This window comes from Barbatula barbatula (assembly GCF_947034865.1).
Source record: "Barbatula barbatula genome assembly, chromosome: 3".
Lineage (NCBI taxonomy): Eukaryota > Metazoa > Chordata > Actinopteri > Cypriniformes > Nemacheilidae > Barbatula > Barbatula barbatula.
Window position 1 is genome coordinate 3,872,737 of NC_136764.1, and position 19,914 is coordinate 3,892,650.

Sequence of the window (19,914 nt, forward strand, 5' to 3'; positions counted from 1 at the left end):
TCCATTGAGGAAGCAGAAGCTGAGGGCTCAGAGGTGGACTCGTCCATCACCCAAGCCGAAGTCACTGAGGTAGTCAAGAAACTCCTCAGTGGCAAGGCACCGGGGGTGGATGAGATTCGCCCTGAGCACCTCAAGTCTCTGGATGTTGTGGGGCTGTCTTGGCTGACACGCCTCTGCAGCATCGCGTGGCGGTCGGGGACAGTGCCTCTGGGATGGCAGACCGGGGTGGTGGTCCCTCTTTTTAAGAAGGGGGACCGGAGGGTGTGTTCCAACTACAGGGGGATCACACTTCTCAGCCTTCCCGGGAAAGTCTATGCCAGGGTACTGGAGAGGAGAATACGGCCGATAGTAGAACCTCGGATTCAGGAGGAACAGTGTGGTTTTCGTCCAGGCCGTGGAACGCTGGACCAGCTCTACACCCTCTACAGGGTGCTGGAGGGTTCATGGGAGTTTGCTCAACCAATCCACATGTGTTTTGTGGATTTGGAGAAGGCATTCGACTGTGTCCCTCGTGGCATCCTGTGGAGGGTGCTTCGGGAGTATGGGGTCTGTGGTCCTTTGCTAAGGGCTGTCAGGTCCCTGTACGGCCGAAGCAGGAGCTTGGTTCGCATTGCCGGCAGTAAGTCGGACTTGTTCCCAGTGCATGTCGGACTCCGGCAGGGCTGCCCTTTGTCACCGGTTCTGTTCGTAATTTCTATGGACAGAATTTCTAGGCGCAGCGAGGGGCCGGAGGGTGTCAGGTTTGGGGACGACACGATCTCGTCTCTGCTATTTGCGGATGATGTTGTCGTGTTGGCCCCTTCAAACCAGGACCTTCAGCATGCACTGGGACGGTTTACAGCAGAGTGTGAAGCGGCTGGAATGAAAATCAGTACCTCCAAATCCGAGGCCATGGTCCTCAGTCGGAAAAGGGTGGCTTGCCCACTTCAGGTTGGTGGAGAGTTCCTTCCTCAAGTGGAGGAGTTTAAGTATCTCGGGGTCTTGTTCACGAGTGAGGGAAGGATGGAACGGGAGATTGACAGACGGATCGGTGCAGCTTCTGCAGTAATGCGGTCGATGTACCGGTCCGTCGTGGTGAAGAAAGAGCTGAGCCGCAAGGCGAAGCTCTCACTTTACCGGTCAATCTACGTTCCTACTCTCACCTATGGTCATGAGCTTTGGGTCATGACCGAAAGGACAAGATCCCGGATACAGGCGGCTGAAATGAGCTTCCTCCGCAGGGTGGCTGGGCGATCCCTTAGAGATAGGGTGAGAAGCTCGGTCACCCGGGAGGAGCTCGGAGTAGAGCCGCTGCTCCTCCACATCGAGAGGGGTCAGCTGAGGTGGCTTGGGCATCTGTTACGGATGCCTACTGGACGCCTTCCCCGGAAGGTGCTCCGGGCCCGTCCGACCGGGAGGAGACCCCGGGGAAGACCTAGGACACGCTGGTGGGACTATGTCTCCCGGCTGGCCTGGGAACGCCTCGGTGTCCCCCCGGAAGAGCTGGAGGAAGTGTCTAGGGTGAGGGATGTCTGGGCATCTCTGCTTAGACTGCTGCCCCCGCGACCCGGCCCCGGATAGGCGGTAGAAAATGAATGAATGAATGAATCTAATAGCGGCTAAAATGTTGTAGTTGTCAAGTCCTTTGTCCAGCTCAATCATCACAGATTTTGTCAGGTCTGGGTATGGACTGTGTCCTGCCCGCTCTGGTACCCTTGGAACAATGAGACTGGCTGAGAGTAGAGGACTGTTCTGCACTCTTTGAAGCAACTAATGCATCAGTTGTTATTGGAAGTGTTCCTGGTTGCAGTTGATCTGACTAGTGCAGCCTAAACCTTCATAATATTTATATTATAATAGTGTAGTGTATGCAAGATTAGTCCCCAAAGACTACAAGAGGGCCGCCGTCCTCCGGGAATGATGAGATTTAAATATACAGGAAAACTAAACCAGACACAGGTGAAACTAATGATTGACTATATGAACAATAAACAGAACCTGAACGTGACACTTATAGATTATAAATGTTATTTTTTCTGGAACAGAGAAACAGTTTGATGCTGCAATGCTGGACATTAGTCTGATTTGAAAACATATCGTCTCATAGTAAGGTAGACAGTCACAAGATACAGATATTCGGTGAACCATTTAAAAGCTTGGCATACTCTTATCTGAAGATAAGCAGAGCAACTGGGTGCATGGCACCACAAGAATGAGACGAGAAACACTGAATGATACAAAGCAGATGGTAAAATTACGTATATAGTACCACAGCGTTATGTTCTCTGACCCGAATCACAGTTTGTAAATGTCAAGAGATTCACTTCTGTGTCCACAAACTGTCCTTCTGTATATCTCACTTTTCTCCAATAAATGGATTTATCGCAATGTACTGAATTTAACATTGAAATGCAATGTGAAAAACTGACCTCTTGTAATTGATGACAATGTTTAAAGAAGAAAACCAGCTGTGCTTTATTTTCTTTTTTGTTGCTTTATTTTAGTTGATTTGTTTTAATAGGCCTATATCATTTACATTGCATAAATAAAATATCCAACACAGGGAACGGTTCTGCACGATGGTGGAGAAGCGGTCAATGTTTGGGGGAGAGCAGGTCTACCAGTAAACATGGTTAAGATAATACAATACAATCTACCTGACAGCTCTAGAGTGCGGTGTGACTGTGGAAAGTAAAAACACAACACATAAAGTTTAGTCTTTTAGTTTAATAAGTGCAGTTTATTTCTCAAATTATGAAGCGTTAGTACCTGGTGATGTCACAGCCACTGGAAGAGTCATCCTTGGAGTACCTCTATATATGGAAAGACGTGAATTCTGTGAATGTGTGTTATAACATACTGTAACAATATTATGGCCACACATATGATCATAGACAATAATCTGTGTTTACCCATTAATCTGAAACCTCCCAGGAGATGTCTGTGTGGGGCAAAACACATTAACATTGAAAGAAAATGTTAAGAAAGTCACGTGCGAATACAACTAATGTAAACTGATATTTCTCACCCTCCTTTGAGAGAGAGGTTTCTTGAGCCCTTCATTCTCTCTTTTCAGCTCAGCCTTTAATAAAACACAAATAGATCAAAATTAAAAGTTTTGAAGTATGACGGAAATATTTCAGATATTCAACAACAAATGAGCTGATCATTGACATCTTTAAGCCTTCGCTCCAGCTCTGCAGACTTGCTTCTATAGAAAGCTATGACTCATTCCTTCTGCCTTTTCTGAAAAACGGCGACCTGAAACACGTCTGAACTTTCAATAGGTAGAATTGTGTTTGCTTAGGGCTTCATGTCAGTGTGGCATTTTATCATTTCATGTAGTCAAGTAAAATAAAATAGAGATGATATTCAATATCATGTTGATTATAAATGAATCGTAATAAAGTACATTTAATAAGTAAGGGATAATGTACAGGCAGCCGGTTGTTATCGCAGAAATAAGCCCTGACAGTATGATCAGGTATCAGGTAGGAACAGCCGGCTGCTTGTACATTATTCCACTTATTACACTTGCCCTATGAGAAACATGATGAAATATTTGATAAGCTAATTTTACCGAATGCAGACCTTCCAAGTTTACTGTAAGAAACGACATTCAAATGTCACAAACAAGCGTTTGGTTTAATCATTTGTGAATATAATGTATGTAATTATAAAACGGTCAGTTCTGGTCCTTCATTCTGATTGGTTGAGCCGAGTTCCAAGCCGTAATAAAATACCCGAATTGTAACGGCAGACCCTAAATTTCAGTGTAATTACTTCATTTTATGAAACATATGCTATGCAAATGGAATAAGCCCCATGAAGCAGTGCGTTACAGTGCATTTTATAACAACTAAGGGGGCTTTATACATATATATATATTCATATTTAATTTGTCAAAAAAAAACTAGCAAAATGATTCGCTGCATCCGGGTGACCGTGTGTTATTAGTTTTGAGAGGTTGTTATCTGGGAATAACAGACCTGCAAATGTCCCGACTGGCCAATCAGAACCAAGCGTTCCAACGAGTCGTGTAATAAGTGTCTGATAAAACGACTGATACACCCACCCCCTCTCTCTCGCCCACTTCACTTCCTGTGAACAGCTGTCCAAATAAAGCCAAAAACGCCACAAAATAAATCTTTAAAAAAAAACGACTGATACCTGTGCGATATGATCCAGTCGAGTCTGCAGGAGTTTCACTGGATCTGTGAAATACATCTTTTCCTGCGGTTTCATCTTCACAATAATGAAAGGAATATGCAGGAAACAAAAGAGACGAGAAAAGCTGATAAATAAACAAAACCTTCACTTGGGCTTTCAACTGTTTTGCCAATTTGCAACGATTGTCCCCTGATAGCAAACTACACCTGACAGACGTCTGCATTCACATCTGGAAGACTTTGTGTGCTCGTCTGCAATACGTCTGATGTTAGATGTCATACAGACGTCTGTAATATATTTATCATTGAGAATGGATGTAAAACTGATATCAAGCAGATGTTTTTACACAGCAGATGTTTTCCAGATCTTTAGCAGATGTACCTGTGCTAGCAGGATCCTTTCCACACCAGGTGAACTCTGTCCATACAGCACACATAAACTCAATGAACTCTCAATAATATCATATATGGCAGTGGCTTTATCTATAGAATGAGGGTCGTTGTCAATGAATGTGTTGTTGGTTCATTGTCTGCATTTAGCATCACATCTGGGGCTGATCATTGTTCTGCTGTAGACGCAGTTTCTGGGTTTAGTTTGACTCACCTGGTCAGATATTGTCAGGTAGTTACAGTCGGCCTGACACACTCTGCACTGACCACTAAACTCTGGAAGACAAAATGTTTGTTGTCATGAATCTGCCTTCATGTCATGTCTATTCTTGGTCTTGAGGCAGATTCATGACAAAGTCTTGTGTTTGATGTGAGAGAGAGATGTTGGCTATCGGCTTTCTATGCTCTCTCTCTGGTCCGTGTCTTTGTTCCCGCCATCTCGTTTCCTCGTTAACCTTCCCTGAGTGTTTCATTACCCGCACCTGACCCTTGTCAATTATCCTGTGTTTGTTTCCCCTATAAAACATCCTCGTGTTCATTGTCCTGTGCTCGTTCATTGTATTTTGTACCTTGGTCGTGTATGCTGTGTTTTCAATATCTAGTGCTTGGTCATTGTAATTTGGTGAGTCAGTGTAGTCTTGTCCTTAGTGTTTGTTTTCTCAGTCTAGTTAGTCCGGGTCCTGATTATTATTTATCTTGTCTTGTCTTGTTTTACCCCCTTGTGGGTTTTTGTTTTGTGTTTATTTATAATAAATTCTTGTTATCCCGTGTCTGCCTGCACTTGGGTTCTTCCTGTCCTAATCCCTGACAGAATGAACGAGCCAAAACTGAACCCAGCAGACAGATTGGAGGCAAGGCGAGCGATCCAGGCTCGTCGCCTCCTGGGTTTACGTCAGGGACACTCCGACGTATTGGAGTTTGCGGACCGTTTCTTTGAGGTGGCAGGGGAGATGGTCCACAGTGAGCAGGAACAGATGGTCCTGTTCAATGGCGGCCTCAACCAACCTCTAGCGGGGTGGGAGATGCAAATGCTGAGACTGCTGGGCTTCACCGACCTTATCAGGTATGCCATGAATCGGCCGGAGCCCAGGGTCTTAGTTCAGCCCAGTTTCCCCCCTCCGCTGGCCGCCATCCCCGAGGGCCGTACCCTGCGAATCGGGGCTGTGGGCCTCTCCTCGCCCTCTGCACCCTTCGACTCCTCCAGCATGGAGCTAGTCATGCTCCCCACCGCTTCTCCGCAACCGGCTACACCCACCGGGAGCCGGTCGAAGAAGAAGCCGAGGAGGGGTGTAATCTCCAGCCCGGACTTCCAGCCGGAGGAGAACACCGGGACTCAGCCCAAATATTTTTTGGGGGGCGTCATACGGGCAGGAGGGCCCCGTCCAGCGGGCCTCCTGATGTCCCGTCAAGTCCGGTTGTCCCGTCAAGTCCGGTGGTCCCGTCAAGTCCGGTGGTCCCAAGTCCGGTGGTCCCAAGTCCGGTGGTCCCAAGTCCGGTGGTCCCAAGTCCGGTGGTCCCAAGTCCACCCACCCCAGTTTCAAGTCCTGCCCTGCCGGCCTTCCAGCCGGCGTCAAGTCCTGCCCTGCCGGCCTTCCAGCCGGCGTCAAGTCCTGCCCCGCCGGCCTTCCAGCCGGTGTCAAGTCCTGCCCCGCCGGCCTACCAGCCGGCGTCTAGTCCTGCCCCGCCGGCCTTCCAGCCGGCGTCAAGTCCTGCTCCGCCGGCCTTCCAGCCGGCGCCAAGTCCTGCCCCGCCGGCCTTCCAGCCGGCGCCAAGTCCTGCCCCGCCGGCCTTCCAGCCGGCGCCAAGTCCTGCACCCAGTCCCGCCCTGCCGGCCTTCCAGCCGGTGGCTCATCCGGCCTTCCAGCCGGCGCCAAGTCCTGCACCAAGTCCCGCCCTGCCGGCCTTCCAGCCGGTGGCTCAGCCGGCCTTCCAGCCGGTCTTCCAGCCGGTGGCTCATCCGGCCTTCCAGCCGGTCTTCCAGCCGGTGGCTCATCCGGCCTTCCAGCCGGCCTTCCAGCAGGTGGCTCAGCCGGCCTTCCAGCCGGTACCCAGTCCGGCACTTATGCCGGGAACAAGAACAGTTCTCCCGAGGACTTCTTCCATCAAGTCCCCGGGGACTCCACGCTCGCGAGCGCCCCCGGGAACTAGGACTGTTCCCCCTTGTCCCACTGGACTTCCCCCCATGAACTTTGTTGTTCCCCCTCCCCCCCTCCCTTGTTTGTTATTTTTATTATTTCATCCCAACCCTTTTGTAATGTATTCGTGTCTGCCCTTGATCTTGTTTAGTATGTTTTGCCTTGTCTTGTGTTCCCAGTCTGCCTTGTCTTGTTAGTCTACCCCTTGATGAACACCTGGAGGTGTTCATTAAAGGGGGGGCTTCTGTCATGAATCTGCCTTCATGTCATGTCTATTCTTGGTCTTGAGGCAGATTCATGACAAAGTCTTGTGTTTGATGTGAGAGAGAGATGTTGGCTATCGGCTTTCTATGCTCTCTCTCTGGTCCGTGTCTTTGTTCCCGCCATCTCGTTTCCTCGTTAACCTTCCCTGAGTGTTTCATTACCCGCACCTGACCCTTGTCAATTATCCTGTGTTTGTTTCCCCTATAAAACATCCTCGTGTTCATTGTCCTGTGCGCGTTCATTGTATTTTGTACCTTGGTCGTGTATGCTGTGTTTTCAATATCTAGTGCTTGGTCATTGTAATTTGGTGAGTCAGTGTAGTCTTCTCCTTAGTGTTTGTTTTCTCAGTCTAGTTAGTCCGGGTCCTGATTATTATTTATCTTGTCTTGTTTTACCCCCTTGTGGGTTTTTGTTTTGTGTTTATTTATAATAAATTCTTGTTATCCCGTGTCTGCCTGCACTTGGGTTCTTCCTGTCCTAATCCCTGACAGTTTGTTACCCGACTAAAAAAGGTCTTAAATAAAAGTGAAAATCACATTTAACTGTTATTATATCAAAGTAAATCCCGCACTCACTTGTATTCATGCAGTCCTGACAGAATATATGACCACAGCTGGACACTACAAATGGTTTCCCTCTTCTCAGAAAACAGTTATTACAGTGAAACCAATCCATGTCTCTGCAGGACCAACAAAACTAATTCTCATATTTACCTCAGACATGATTTCTTATATAATCATCGTGTAAAGGTGAATTAACACGTGAGAATGTTTAAGTTGGTATATTTGTGTGAAGGGTTTAGCTGCAGTTCACAGAGTAACAGACCGAAACTGAAGCGAAACAAGTCCTGTCAGAACCGGCTCGACTCGAGTGACGTGTCGTTGAGTAAAGTCTCCAGTAGAGGTCGCCAACTTCTCACAATGCTATTGCTGTGTTTCGATTGGGTCATAGATCTACTTATCATACACGGGTGTTTATAAAATGATTCATATTTCAAACATTTAAAGTCTCTCATTACTATACAAACAGCTAAACATACGTCATCAAGACAACAAAAATAAGTGGAGTAAAAAATTCGGAAATTAATCCATTTATGATTACGTCAGCAGGGCCAGACACGGATACAGATGACTTTGTTTTTTGACGTCACATCACTGTTTAATACTGAACACGACCAGCAGGAGACAGTCTGAGCACTATATTCTAAAAACCACACAGTCATTCAGCGCTGAGTTTACTGCAATACACAAGAACACATCAGTTTTCAGTTGTGCATGCATTGTGTCCACTTTAGTCCAGAAACAAAACTCAGAATGACATAAAGTCACCCAACAGTAATGAGAGTTACCTCAACAAATACATGTAAACCACTATTCTTGTGTCGCTTAAACAAAAATAAGAACTTAAAAACTATACTAGAAGTGTTGTCACTAATTCACTGCATCAAACAAAAAATGTTGATTTTACTTAAAGACATAAAATCGGATAAACATGACTGACTTGACAGTTTATTCTAAGCGGTTTATGCATCCGGCCCCAGTTTTCACACCATCTTTGTTTTCTTAACCAAACTAAATATGTCTCACAAAAGTATTATTATAATAGCAGTAAAACTATTGTAGTTCAGAAGCCAATTACCCGCAGCGAAAGTGCACCAATGTATGTGTGTGTGCGTGTGTGTGTGTAACATTGTGTTTGAGCTCTTTCAAGGCTCCTCCTCCGTCATTACACGTAACGGGTGAAAGTGAAACTGAAGCCATTTTACAGTGAGAAGAATGTGTTTAGGGATACGACCTTGAACTAGGAGCTCTCGCAGATGCAATCCACCACTTTATCATAAAGAGACTGGAGACGCTAATGCTGCCAGTGGAAGGACGACACAGCAGGTCCCTGTGTATCCTCTGTGCTGGATGTGAGGCCCTCTATCGGTGGACTCTTAACATGATAACCGGTGATCTCATCTGCGCCCTCTGTGCCTGACTTACGCTTGTCTGCTATGATCGTGGACTAATCTCGCCTGCACCAGAGAAAGGGAGGTGACGTGTTTTATATGATGACTGATGCTTTTTATATTTAATAAAGAATTGTGTGTTAACTGCCATCCGAGTGTGCTGATCTCTACCTCTCTTAACTTCGTGCGGTTGTTACAATAGCCTACTGTGAGTATCACATTTATTCAGTAGATTCAATCGCCTGTTTTACTTTATTTACATCGCGTTTATTGTTGTGTGTTGTTTTTTGTATTGAACTATTGCTCCTGTGTGACATATCGCTCATTGCTCCCTGAATTCTTCATAAGTCGCTTTTGATAAAATCATCTGCTAAATGACTAAATGTAAATGTTATTCTTGTCATTAGGAAGCGTGTTTATAAACAGTAATATGTGACTTGTTTGCCGATTCTCTTGTGAAAATACTCGATATAATGTCTAAGTGAAAGTGGAAGATCATTCCTGCACCATTTGTCTGGCAACAGACCAGGGGCGGATGACTATACGAATCTCTTCAGGTTTCTAAAATGAAGTCACAATCCAGTCCGTTATTTAAACTCTGTATTACTTGTAACGGCCGCCTAGTGGTTAAGTATCCATAATGTTGGAAGTTGATGTCCCTCTAAGACTTATGTTAATAGATGCGCGCTGTTCTTGTGAGCGCATGCGCGGAGAGAGTGTTAGCGCAACGGGCAGAGGTGACCGCTCTACTGCTGATTTGTTTTTTATGTTGATATGTTTCTTCCGTTTATTTGATTTGTAACGCGCTTCGCAATGTTTTTCCCTTGTTAATACTCACCCGGTAACATGTGTGTGAAGAGTGGGCTTGACTAATGAAACCACAATATAAACGATCCGTGAAACCCAACAGTCCGGTTGTACTGTCTTCTATCTTTTCCATCTGGGCAACCATCAAACTCTGCGAGACGTTACATACTCCAGTAACTTAACAGAGGAAGACCTTTAGTTAAAAATAGAGGTAAATTAAATGTGTGCGAATTAAAATGCAGAATCTTCTGAAAGTTAACATGCTTTTTAAATCGGTCATTATTACAGTGCCTACATTTGCTATGTTATGGTTTCAAAATATAAAGAACACTTAGAAAATAGTAATATAGTCGCCATAAATGGGGAAAACCTCTCATTGGGGACCACGCCCATAGTATTGGGTTAAGCCCCCAATGTCTCCCACGTCTGGGACCGCCCCTTCAGTCCATGTTAGAAATGTAAAGCACAATAGGGCAGTTCAACAATAATATGAGACACTTCACTGTTTAAAAGATGAAATGTGCAGTTTAGCTGATGATGACTGGTTTAAAGAAGAGTCTAACACAGTATTTTTATTTCCAGGAACAATGAGTCTCTCCAGAAGGATTAAAAGGTGAGATGAGTAAAAGATTTAAATATATAAATTTGTCCTTTTTAACTGTAATAGCGAAACGTGTTACATGTGTTTGGTTTGTCTGATAGCTGTCAGAGTTTATACTTTAAACTACTTTGTGAAGATTCACTTCATGCAAACTAATTCATTACAAATTAATATTAGTTTGTGTGTGGGGGGGGGGTTTCTTTGGTTTTCTTTATTGTTTGTATTATTAAATTCTCTTTAGATAAGCAGGGTTCAAATCTCACTATAGCACTGAATTACATTTTAATCTTACTGTATCACTTGCAGGGGGATTTTAAAAGGTTGGACTACAGACAGATTAAGTTTTCTTGCTTCAAACAGGGATACATGAGATTTAGCTAAACTTCTGCATAAAATATATATTACATGTACGCAATATAATTGTACTTACAAATATGTTGAACTATAATAGTTTATCTTAGCAGAAATTACTTTTAAAAGTATTTTCTGAGCCTGCATATCCTATATTTATTCTAATATACTATAAAAATTTATCACATTACTGATACATTGCATAAACTCATTACATAAATGTTGTTTTAGTTTGACTGGTGGAGAATCTCCTAAACCCAGCTGTGTGTCCATGAAGAGTGAAGCATCAATGGATCCTCCACTTAAGTTCAGTTCAGGAGACTGTGATGATCCAGATGTGAGGTGAGAACAGTCTGATGGTTTAGACGAGTAAATCACTTCATCAGTCTTTATTCTCTGATCTGAGTCTGTGCTGTTGTTGTTACTGCAGATATTCACTGAACACTTTACTGACAGATACACACATTAATCCATGTGTTCACTGTATGAAACACATATTTCATTTATTGTTACATTACAGAAACACAACAAATGTCTCATTCAGAGGGAAGCACATGGAGTCTGTTTTCCAGGTGAGTGTGTGTGTGTGTGTGTGTATTTCAGTGTATGTGTGTGTGTGTGTGTATGTCAGTGTGTGTGTGTGTGTGTGTGTGTGTGTGTGTGTGTGTGTGTGTGTGTGTGTGTGTGTGTTTGTGTATGTCAGTGTGTGTATGTGCGCGCGCGTTTGTCTGTGTCTGTGTGTAAAGTTGAGAAATGGATGCAAAGCAATTACTGTGTAACAACCGTTTATATATAAATATTTATTAGGGTCAAAGAATGTGTCTTTTTTAGTATTTGCTTTGATTAACAATCATTTATTTGATTTACATTCAATATCATGTTTCATTCACAGTTTATTCAGAAATGTAGATGCTCTTCTTCAAATGATGCTTTAAACTGATTTTACCCCAAAATATGTTTATAAGCTCAAAATCAAATCTGTATGTTTAAGGAGCGTTTCATGAGATTCTTTTACTGTCAGTCGTACTGCAGCTTTACACAGATTACTGTTATTATTACTGATGATTCTGAAACATGTTTAGATGTTTAGTTTCAAACTGATTCATTGTAGTAAGAAGTCACGATCATATTGATTTGAAATAGATCTCAGTGTGTTATCAATGCTGATGTGTATTTGATGCTTTGAGAATCATTTGAAGGCAAAATATGAATTAAAGAATATATGATTTTGTTTCTGTAGTTTTGATGTGTGTTTATAGTGTTTAAATGTGTTATAAGTTCCATGAAATGAGGTTCAAGCTATTTAGAAGAAAACTGTGTTCACTCAAATGAGCATTTAAACCATTTTCTGCCTTCATAAGAAAACAAAATCATGTGTGTTTGAACAATGTTTTCAGGAGCTTGAGCACAAACTCATCTCTCTGATGAAGAAAGAGCTGAAGATCTTCAAGAGTCTACTGAGTCCAGATTACCCATCATGCTCTGAGAGAGAAGAGGAGGATGATGAAGATCAGATCAGAGTCAGAGAGATGTTTCTGAAGATCACACTGAACGTCCTGAGGAAGATGAAGCAGAAAGACCTCGCTTACAAACTACAGACCAGTAAGAGCTCTCAGTCATGTGACTATGACATCACTTTACCTTCAGACGAACAGACACAGTGTTTGTATTTACTGATGATTATTAGTGAAAATACATTTACAGTTAATAAATCAACAGAATAGAACCATGAAGCTTTTTGTGTTCATCTAATGTCATGATCATCAACATCTTAAAACACTCTTAAGGTCAAATATATATATTTTTTCTAATCGTACACATGTATTTTTATTTATATTCTCTTTGTTTATCAGAACTCGCCCCTTTATACATGAAGAAACACAAATCCAGACTAAAAGAGAAATTCCAGAGAATGAATGAAGGAATCTCAAGTCAAGGAAGCTCAACACTTGTGAATGAGATCTACACAGAGCTGTACATCACAGAGGGAGGGAGTGAAGACATCAATAATGAACATGAGGTGAGACAGATTGAGACGGCATCCAGAAGATCAGAGACACAAGAAACACAAATCAAATGTAATGACATCTTTAAAGTCTCACCTGAACTAAACAAACCCATCAGAAGTGTGCTGACTAAAGGAGTCGCTGGAATTGGAAAAACAGTCTCTGTGCAGAAGTTCATTCTGGATTGGGCTGAAGAAAAAACAAATCAAGATCTTCACTTCATATTTCCACTTCCTTTCAGAGAACTGAATCTGATCAAACAGACAAATATCAGTCTGATGGATCTTCTTCATCAGTTCTTCACAGATACAACAGCACTGAGATCGACAGACTTTGATGATTATAAAGTTGTGTTTATCTTTGATGGTCTGGATGAGTGTCGTCTTCCTCTAGATTTCTCAAAGAATCCAAGTTTGTTTGATGTCAGAGATGAATCAGCGTCAGTGGATGTGCTGCTGACAAACCTCATCAAGGGGAATCTGCTTCCTTCTGCTCTGATCTGGATCACCTCTCGACCAGCAGCAGCCAATCAGATTCCTCCTCAGTGTGTTGATCTGATCACAGATGTACGAGGATTCAATGACCCTCAGAAGGACGAGTATTTCAGGAAGAGAATCAATGATGAGAGTCTGGTCAACAGAATCATCACACACATGAAATCATCCAGAAGTCTGTACATCATGTGTCACATCCCAGTCTTCTGCTGGATTTCAGCCACTGTTCTCCAGAGAATGTTGAGTGAAGCACAGAGTCCAGCACAGATCCCCAAGACTCTCACTCAAATGTTCACACACTTCCTGATGTTTCAGATCAAACTGAAGAGTCAGAAGTATGATGGGAAATGTGAGGTAGATCTTCAGCAGGCTAGAAAGAGTCTTGAGTCTCTGGGAAAACTGGCTTTTCAACAGCTGGAGAAAGGGAACCTGATCTTCTATGAGGAGGATCTGAGAGAGTGTGACATTGATATCAGAGAAGCGTCAGTGTACTCAGGAGTTTGTACTCAGATCTTCAGAGAGGAGTTTGGACTGAACCTGGGGAAGGTGTTCAGCTTTGTGCATCTGAGCGTTCAGGAGTTTCTCGCTGCTTTATTCAAGTTTCTGTCATTTCTTCAGAAAACATCAAGACCCTTCAGCAGATTGAGATCAAACATGAGTGATTTACTGAAGAGTGAAGTGGACAAGGCCTTACAGAGTGAGAACGGACACCTGGATCTTTACCTCAGATTTCTTCTGGGTCTCTCACTGGAGTCCAGTCAGACAATCTTACGAGATCTGATGACACAGAAAGGAAGAAGCTCTGACAGTAAACAGGAAATAGTCGAGTACATTAAGAAGAAGATCAGAGAGAATCTCTCTCCAGAGAAATCCATCAATCTGTTTCACTGTCTGAATGAACTCAATGATCATTCTCTAGTGCAGGAAGTACAAACATATGTGAACAGAGGAGATGAGTTTAGTCTTACTGGAGTCCGTCTCTCTCCTGCTCAGTGGTCGGCTCTGGTGTTTGTGTTACTGAACTCAGAAGAGAAACTGGATGAGTTTAATCTGAGGAAATATGATCGATCAGATGAATTTCTTCTGAGGCTTCTGCCAGTGATCAAAGCATCCAGAACAGCTGAGTGAGTCATTTACCTGCAGTTTCACCTGAACATCTAACAGTCCACATTACTGTAGTTAATGTCCTACAGAGACACAATAAAACATGATGGAATTGTTCACTGCATCTATAGAGTGAGAGCTGCTCTCTTCTGGCTTTTTTCTGATTTTCATTCGTTTGTTTTTTATTTATAATCGTCTGTCAGGGTTCAGTTCTTGCAATGATTCTCTATCAGGTGCAGATGTTGCTTCAGCTCTTGTGCAGATGATTCTCATTGTTCAAACATTATCTCTTGATGTGTTTATATCTTCACTGTTCTCTTGTTATTTCTCTTTCAGTCTGAGTAACTGTAATCTGACTGAGAAAAGTTGTTCATCACTGGCGTCAGTTCTCAGATCAAACTCCTCAAGTCTGACAGAACTGAACCTGAGTCACAATAATCTGAAGGATTCAGGAGTGAAGCTGCTCTCTGATGGACTGAAGAATACAAACTGTAAACTGAAGACATTAAAGTAAGAAAATCCTTAAAGCAATAAAGTTAAACATGTGTATGTATTATGTAAATGAAGGTCTTCATAAGTTTATCAGAATCATCTTTATATGTAAGAGACTCAACAGTGACTGTCAGTCAATGACTCTCTGTATCATGGTTCTGTCAGGTCTTGTCAGGTGTTTCTAGTCTTAGCGCAGGATCATGACAGTATCAAGTGTTTTGTGTGGAGAGAAACACATTATTGGTGGTCATGACAATGTGCCTTCTCTCAGGTCTCGTCTTTAGCTCCGCCCCTCTCCTTCTCTGTTCATTCCCTTCACCTGCTCTGTATCATCATCCTTGTTAGTGTCCCTATTTAGTTTTATTTTCAATTGCTGCCTGTGTTTGGATTCTGCATATCCTTACACTGTTGATTTAGATTCATACATATTAATTCATGCTATTATTGTAGCTATTTAAAATAATTTAATTTATTACTTGTATCTTGTAGAAAGTGACATCATTTGATACATTGATGAATAATAATTGAATAATATATGAAATAATTAAAATATATTAAATAATTGTGCTATTAATTATTGTCTAAATGTTATTGTCATTATTTCATTTATTTTCTTCTCTCTTCAGTCTGTCTGACTGCAGTATTGGATCTGAAGGTTGTGTTGCTCTGACTTCAGCTCTGAGATCAAACCCCTCACATCTGACACAACTGGATCTGAGCTGGAATAATCCAGAAGATTCAGGAGTGAAGCTGCTCTCTGATCTACTGAAGGATCCACACTGTCAACTACACAAACTACTGTGAGTTACTGATCAAATTATCATTTAGTTATAAACTCACTTTTTTTAATAATCACAAGTGACTGTCGAGTATTTTTGCTGTTTATGTTTTGCTGTTTCACTCTTGTTCTCGTGTAAATTTGATGTAGTTGACAGTGGCGGCGTTTCAACAAAACCTCGTTTATGGCAAAATTTCCTCCGGCCAAACAGCAGCGATATTCCAAAGTAACGTCACCATAAATGATATCACATCATATCTAAACAAATCCTTCACAAGAATCCAAAACACTGAATGAATGCATGAACATGCACAGAGACTTACAGATAACAAACACAAACCCTCATATCCATTAAAATGTGTTTTTAAAGCTCTAACTCTGCAGCAAAAGAGCGACTCCAACAAATATCTACAAAACCATCCGTCATTTATACTGTGTGTGACAATCGCTTCAAACCCACAGACAGATGTTTCATAACAACCACAAACGACCACGTTCATCAGGTCCGAGTCTAAAATAAACACCAAACATTAAATGAAATGAACAGCAAACATTATTAAATATAAAACATGTCTCACCTTGTCACAGTGCAGTTTATTGTTATTAAGTAGCGGCGAGGTTGAAGCTTAATCTGTGACATCCAGATAATCCAAAAAGATGCGCAGATATTTAGTGCAAAGAACTGCGACTGCGCAACACTGGCACATTGAGTACAGTTTTAATTATTCACAGTTAACATAACAAATATTATTCATCTTGCAATATTTATACATCTGACTTGTGCAGATGAGATTGTTATGTGACTGTTAAAATAAAAAATAATTGCCAATTTATTGCCATTTGTGTATATATATGATCTTTCATCAGGACATTTATTTAATATTTTGATATCCACAGTATGTATCTCTGTATTGTAGGTTCTGTGGCGAGGGGAATGTCCTCTTAATAGAAGTCTGATAATTGATATCTGTCAATATAAAACTACTGACAACATTCAAACAACAAATGTAATGTAACTATTAAAATGCTCTCATCATAAACAGAAAACTAATTTACTTACTAAATAAGCCTTTTCGTGCCCTTCATACCAGAACTACTTCTGTCTTTAAATCATTTCACTATTAGATCCTTATTCATTATAAAAGCAAAATTTATTTCACTGTTTTCTACATAAAATCATGAAATTAATGCTTGAAATTAATATTTGATGCTTGTTATAATAAGTTAGATATTGAGACTTTAATTTGGGTTTTCACAGGGTCACAAATGTTTACATGCTGATCAATAATGCTAATGCTCAATATAGATAAAAATGTTGTGGTTCATAAAATATCATAAATCTGGTGGAAAGGTTGAAGACTTTTATCAAACAGTAAACAGACTGACAGATAGAAATCCTTTAAAGTTGCTGTATTTAGTTTATTGTTGTGAGTCTATTGACCTGCTCTGTGTCTCTGCACTACTGTTGTTAACATGAACACGTGTCTGCTGCTCTTCATGCGGCGTGTCTTTGGTGGAGAGAAGCAGCGCACGCGGATCGGAAAGGGTTGACCTCTGACCCCGCTGTCTGCACTTGGGTTCTCTGTCCTTGTTCCCTCAACACGTTCCTGACACCTTGATGCTTCATACGATATCCTGAAACATAGAAATGAGATCAGAAGTGATCATTAAAGATCCATCTGTTAATGCTTTGACTGTTATTCATCTCTGTGGCAAGTGCAGCGTTATTCACATCAGAAAGATCCATCATGCAGTCAGAAAACAGTCATAAGTGTCTTACTAAAATTGTGACTCACTGTTATCTTGTTATTTCTCTTTCAGTCTGAGTGACTGTAATCTGACAGAGAAAAGTTGTTCATCACTGGCGTCAGTTCTCAGATCAAACTCCTCAAGTCTGACAGAACTGAACCTGAGTGTCAATAATCTGAAGGATTCAGGAGTGAAGCTGCTCTCTGATGGACTGAAGAATACAAACTGTAAACTGAAGACACTAAAGTAAGAAAATCCTTAAAGCAAAAAAGTTAAACATGTGTATGTATTATGTAAATGAAGGTCTTCATAAGTTTATCAGAATCATCTTTATATGTAAGAGACTCAACAGTGACTGTCAGTCAATGACTCTCTGTTGATTCAGATTCATACAGAATTATCACCAAACTGAGATCATTTTAATAACTAACTTCCATATATTAAACTATTCATGATATTATTGTAAACTGACAGTGATTTACAATAAATTAATGTATTATGTGTATCTTGTAAAAAGGGACATAATTTGATACATTGATGAAAAATAATATATGAATAATAAAAATATATTAAAGTATAATTAACTATTAAATAATTTAACTCCTAATTATTGTCAATGTTATTGTCATTATTTCATTTATTTTCTTCTCTCTTCAGTCTGTCTGACTGCAGTATTGGATCTGAAGGTTGTGTTGCTCTGACTTCAGCTCTGAGATCAAACCCCTCACATCTGACACAACTGGATCTGAGCTTTAATAATCCAGAAGATTCAGGAGTGAAGCTGCTCTCTGATCTACTGAAGGATCCACACTGTCAACTACAGACACTACTGTGAGTTACTGATCAAATTATCATTTAGTTATAAACTCACTTTTTTTAATAATCACAAGTGACTGGCGAGTATTTTTGCTGTTTATGTTTTGCTGTTTCACTCTTGTTCTTGTGTAAATTTGATGTAGTTGACAGTGGCGGTGTTTCAACGAAACCTCGGTTATGGCAATTTCCTCCGGCTAAACAACAGCGATATTCCTAAGTAACGTCACCATAAATGATACCACATTATATCTTAATGTAGCACGAGGGCACTATAAACACTGGAAAATTAAGATGCCCGATCAACATCGTCTGACTACGCCACCCTGAATCCCTCTCAGGGAGAGTGAAGTTAAATTATAGACACAGATTCATTGTAACAGAATGAATAGAGACGAGTTTCTCAAATTTAACAAAATTCACAATTTATTGACAGATATTCTTATAGAAAAGGACACGCCCTATTAAAAGGCCTGAATTATTAATCAGGGGGCCATGATGACCACAGTCCCGATGGCGTGCCAGTGGTGGTATATCATAAGTTAAAACATGTTTTCATAAAATATTAAGATTGATACCAAAGGACATAATAATAAGACATCTGCTATTGAAATCAGTGTGTGAACAGATGCACTCAGTCTCTCACTATTACAACTAGTGTACTAGTGAAGTGGTCATATTGAATACACAGCTATGACATTAATAAACATAGACCACAAAAAATAAGCTTTTATAGGAACTTGTGAGATGTGAACCATATTTTATTAAGTTAACAGATCCATAACTTTGTAATTATAAATTAAACAAATGCTTTGATCCTCAAAAAAGTATATTGGAACAAAATATATATAGTGCAGAAAACTTGGATCTTCCATAAACATAATAACATCAGTGGACCAGAAGTAGTAGTGTCCAGTTTTGGAGCATGTCAGGCCTACTTACTAATTCTATAGTATTGAATGATGCAATTATTTGAATTGGTTAAGCATAACAAATAGCCTAGTTGTTTATATCATTCATATAGGTACTATATTTTGAATAAATATGTATTAAATATATCTCTCTTATCTCTTATTAAAGTAATGCTTATGTGTCTGACTGTACAACTTAACTTTAATAAACAAATCATACCATAACACGATTAATGTACATTATTAACATTATTTCTTAATAGGCAGCATATTAAATAATCAATCCAAAAATGTAGGTGATAATAAAACATGACACTATCTGCCTCAGTAGATGATGGAGGTATGAAGATATGTGAGACGGTGCTCTGATTTCGGTGAGGCCACCGTGAGCCACATATAACACTCGCCGACACATTGTGCAATGGGCTTGATATTCATCCTCCACGCAAAAATATAAATCCACAGTTGGGTAATGGCACAAAAAATATTACATAAACAAAATCACTCTCTGACCTCACAGTAACATGTGACGGGCTACAACATACAAACTTAGAGCAAGGGACTACGGAAAAACTAGGGGTATAAATACTCAAATTAAACAAGGCACAGGTGCAAACAATGATCAAAATCAAGCGTGAAGAACTCTCTGGGGACCTCTGGTGGCCAAGAACCGGCCAAATGGTGACAGAATCCTCCCCCTAGGAACGGCTCCTGAAGTTCCTACTGTGGTGTATGGAGTGTGGGGAAACTCCGGGTTTGTTATGCATGTCCATGCTAAGGGAGTAACTCTTTGTCCGGTTTTTGGTTGGCCAAACGCGGTGTTGCGGAGGCCAGGTTTTTGTTCAGTAAAAGAAGTTAGACAGTTCGTTTGTGTCTGATCTTTATTGTGTAGTACAAACACAACAATTGGCGACGAGGAT

The 19,914-nt window shown here is 41.1% G+C and overlaps 1 protein-coding gene and 1 pseudogene across 2 annotated transcripts in view; one reads left to right on the forward strand and one right to left on the reverse strand.

Annotated features, from left to right (window-relative positions):
* LOC306891750 (uncharacterized protein) overlaps positions 1–19,914 on the forward strand; it is a 209,039-nt gene that overhangs the window by 102,668 nt on the left and 86,457 nt on the right. The window contains exons 4-8 of the mRNA XM_079452248.1: positions 12,501–14,271; positions 14,588–14,761; positions 15,370–15,543; positions 17,343–17,516; positions 17,928–18,101. Coding sequence (XP_079308374.1) covers positions 12,501–14,271; positions 14,588–14,761; positions 15,370–15,543; positions 17,343–17,516; positions 17,928–18,101 — 2,467 coding nt within the window. The remainder of the gene's footprint in view (positions 1–12,500; positions 14,272–14,587; positions 14,762–15,369; positions 15,544–17,342; positions 17,517–17,927; positions 18,102–19,914) is intronic.
* Positions 2,633–4,224, reverse strand: LOC306892451 (E3 ubiquitin-protein ligase RNF212B-like; annotated as a pseudogene). Its single transcript has 6 exons — positions 4,150–4,224; positions 3,139–3,240; positions 3,008–3,061; positions 2,892–2,920; positions 2,749–2,792; positions 2,633–2,661 (listed from the first exon to the last, which is right to left on the reverse strand). The product of its transcript is annotated as an E3 ubiquitin-protein ligase RNF212B-like (transcript).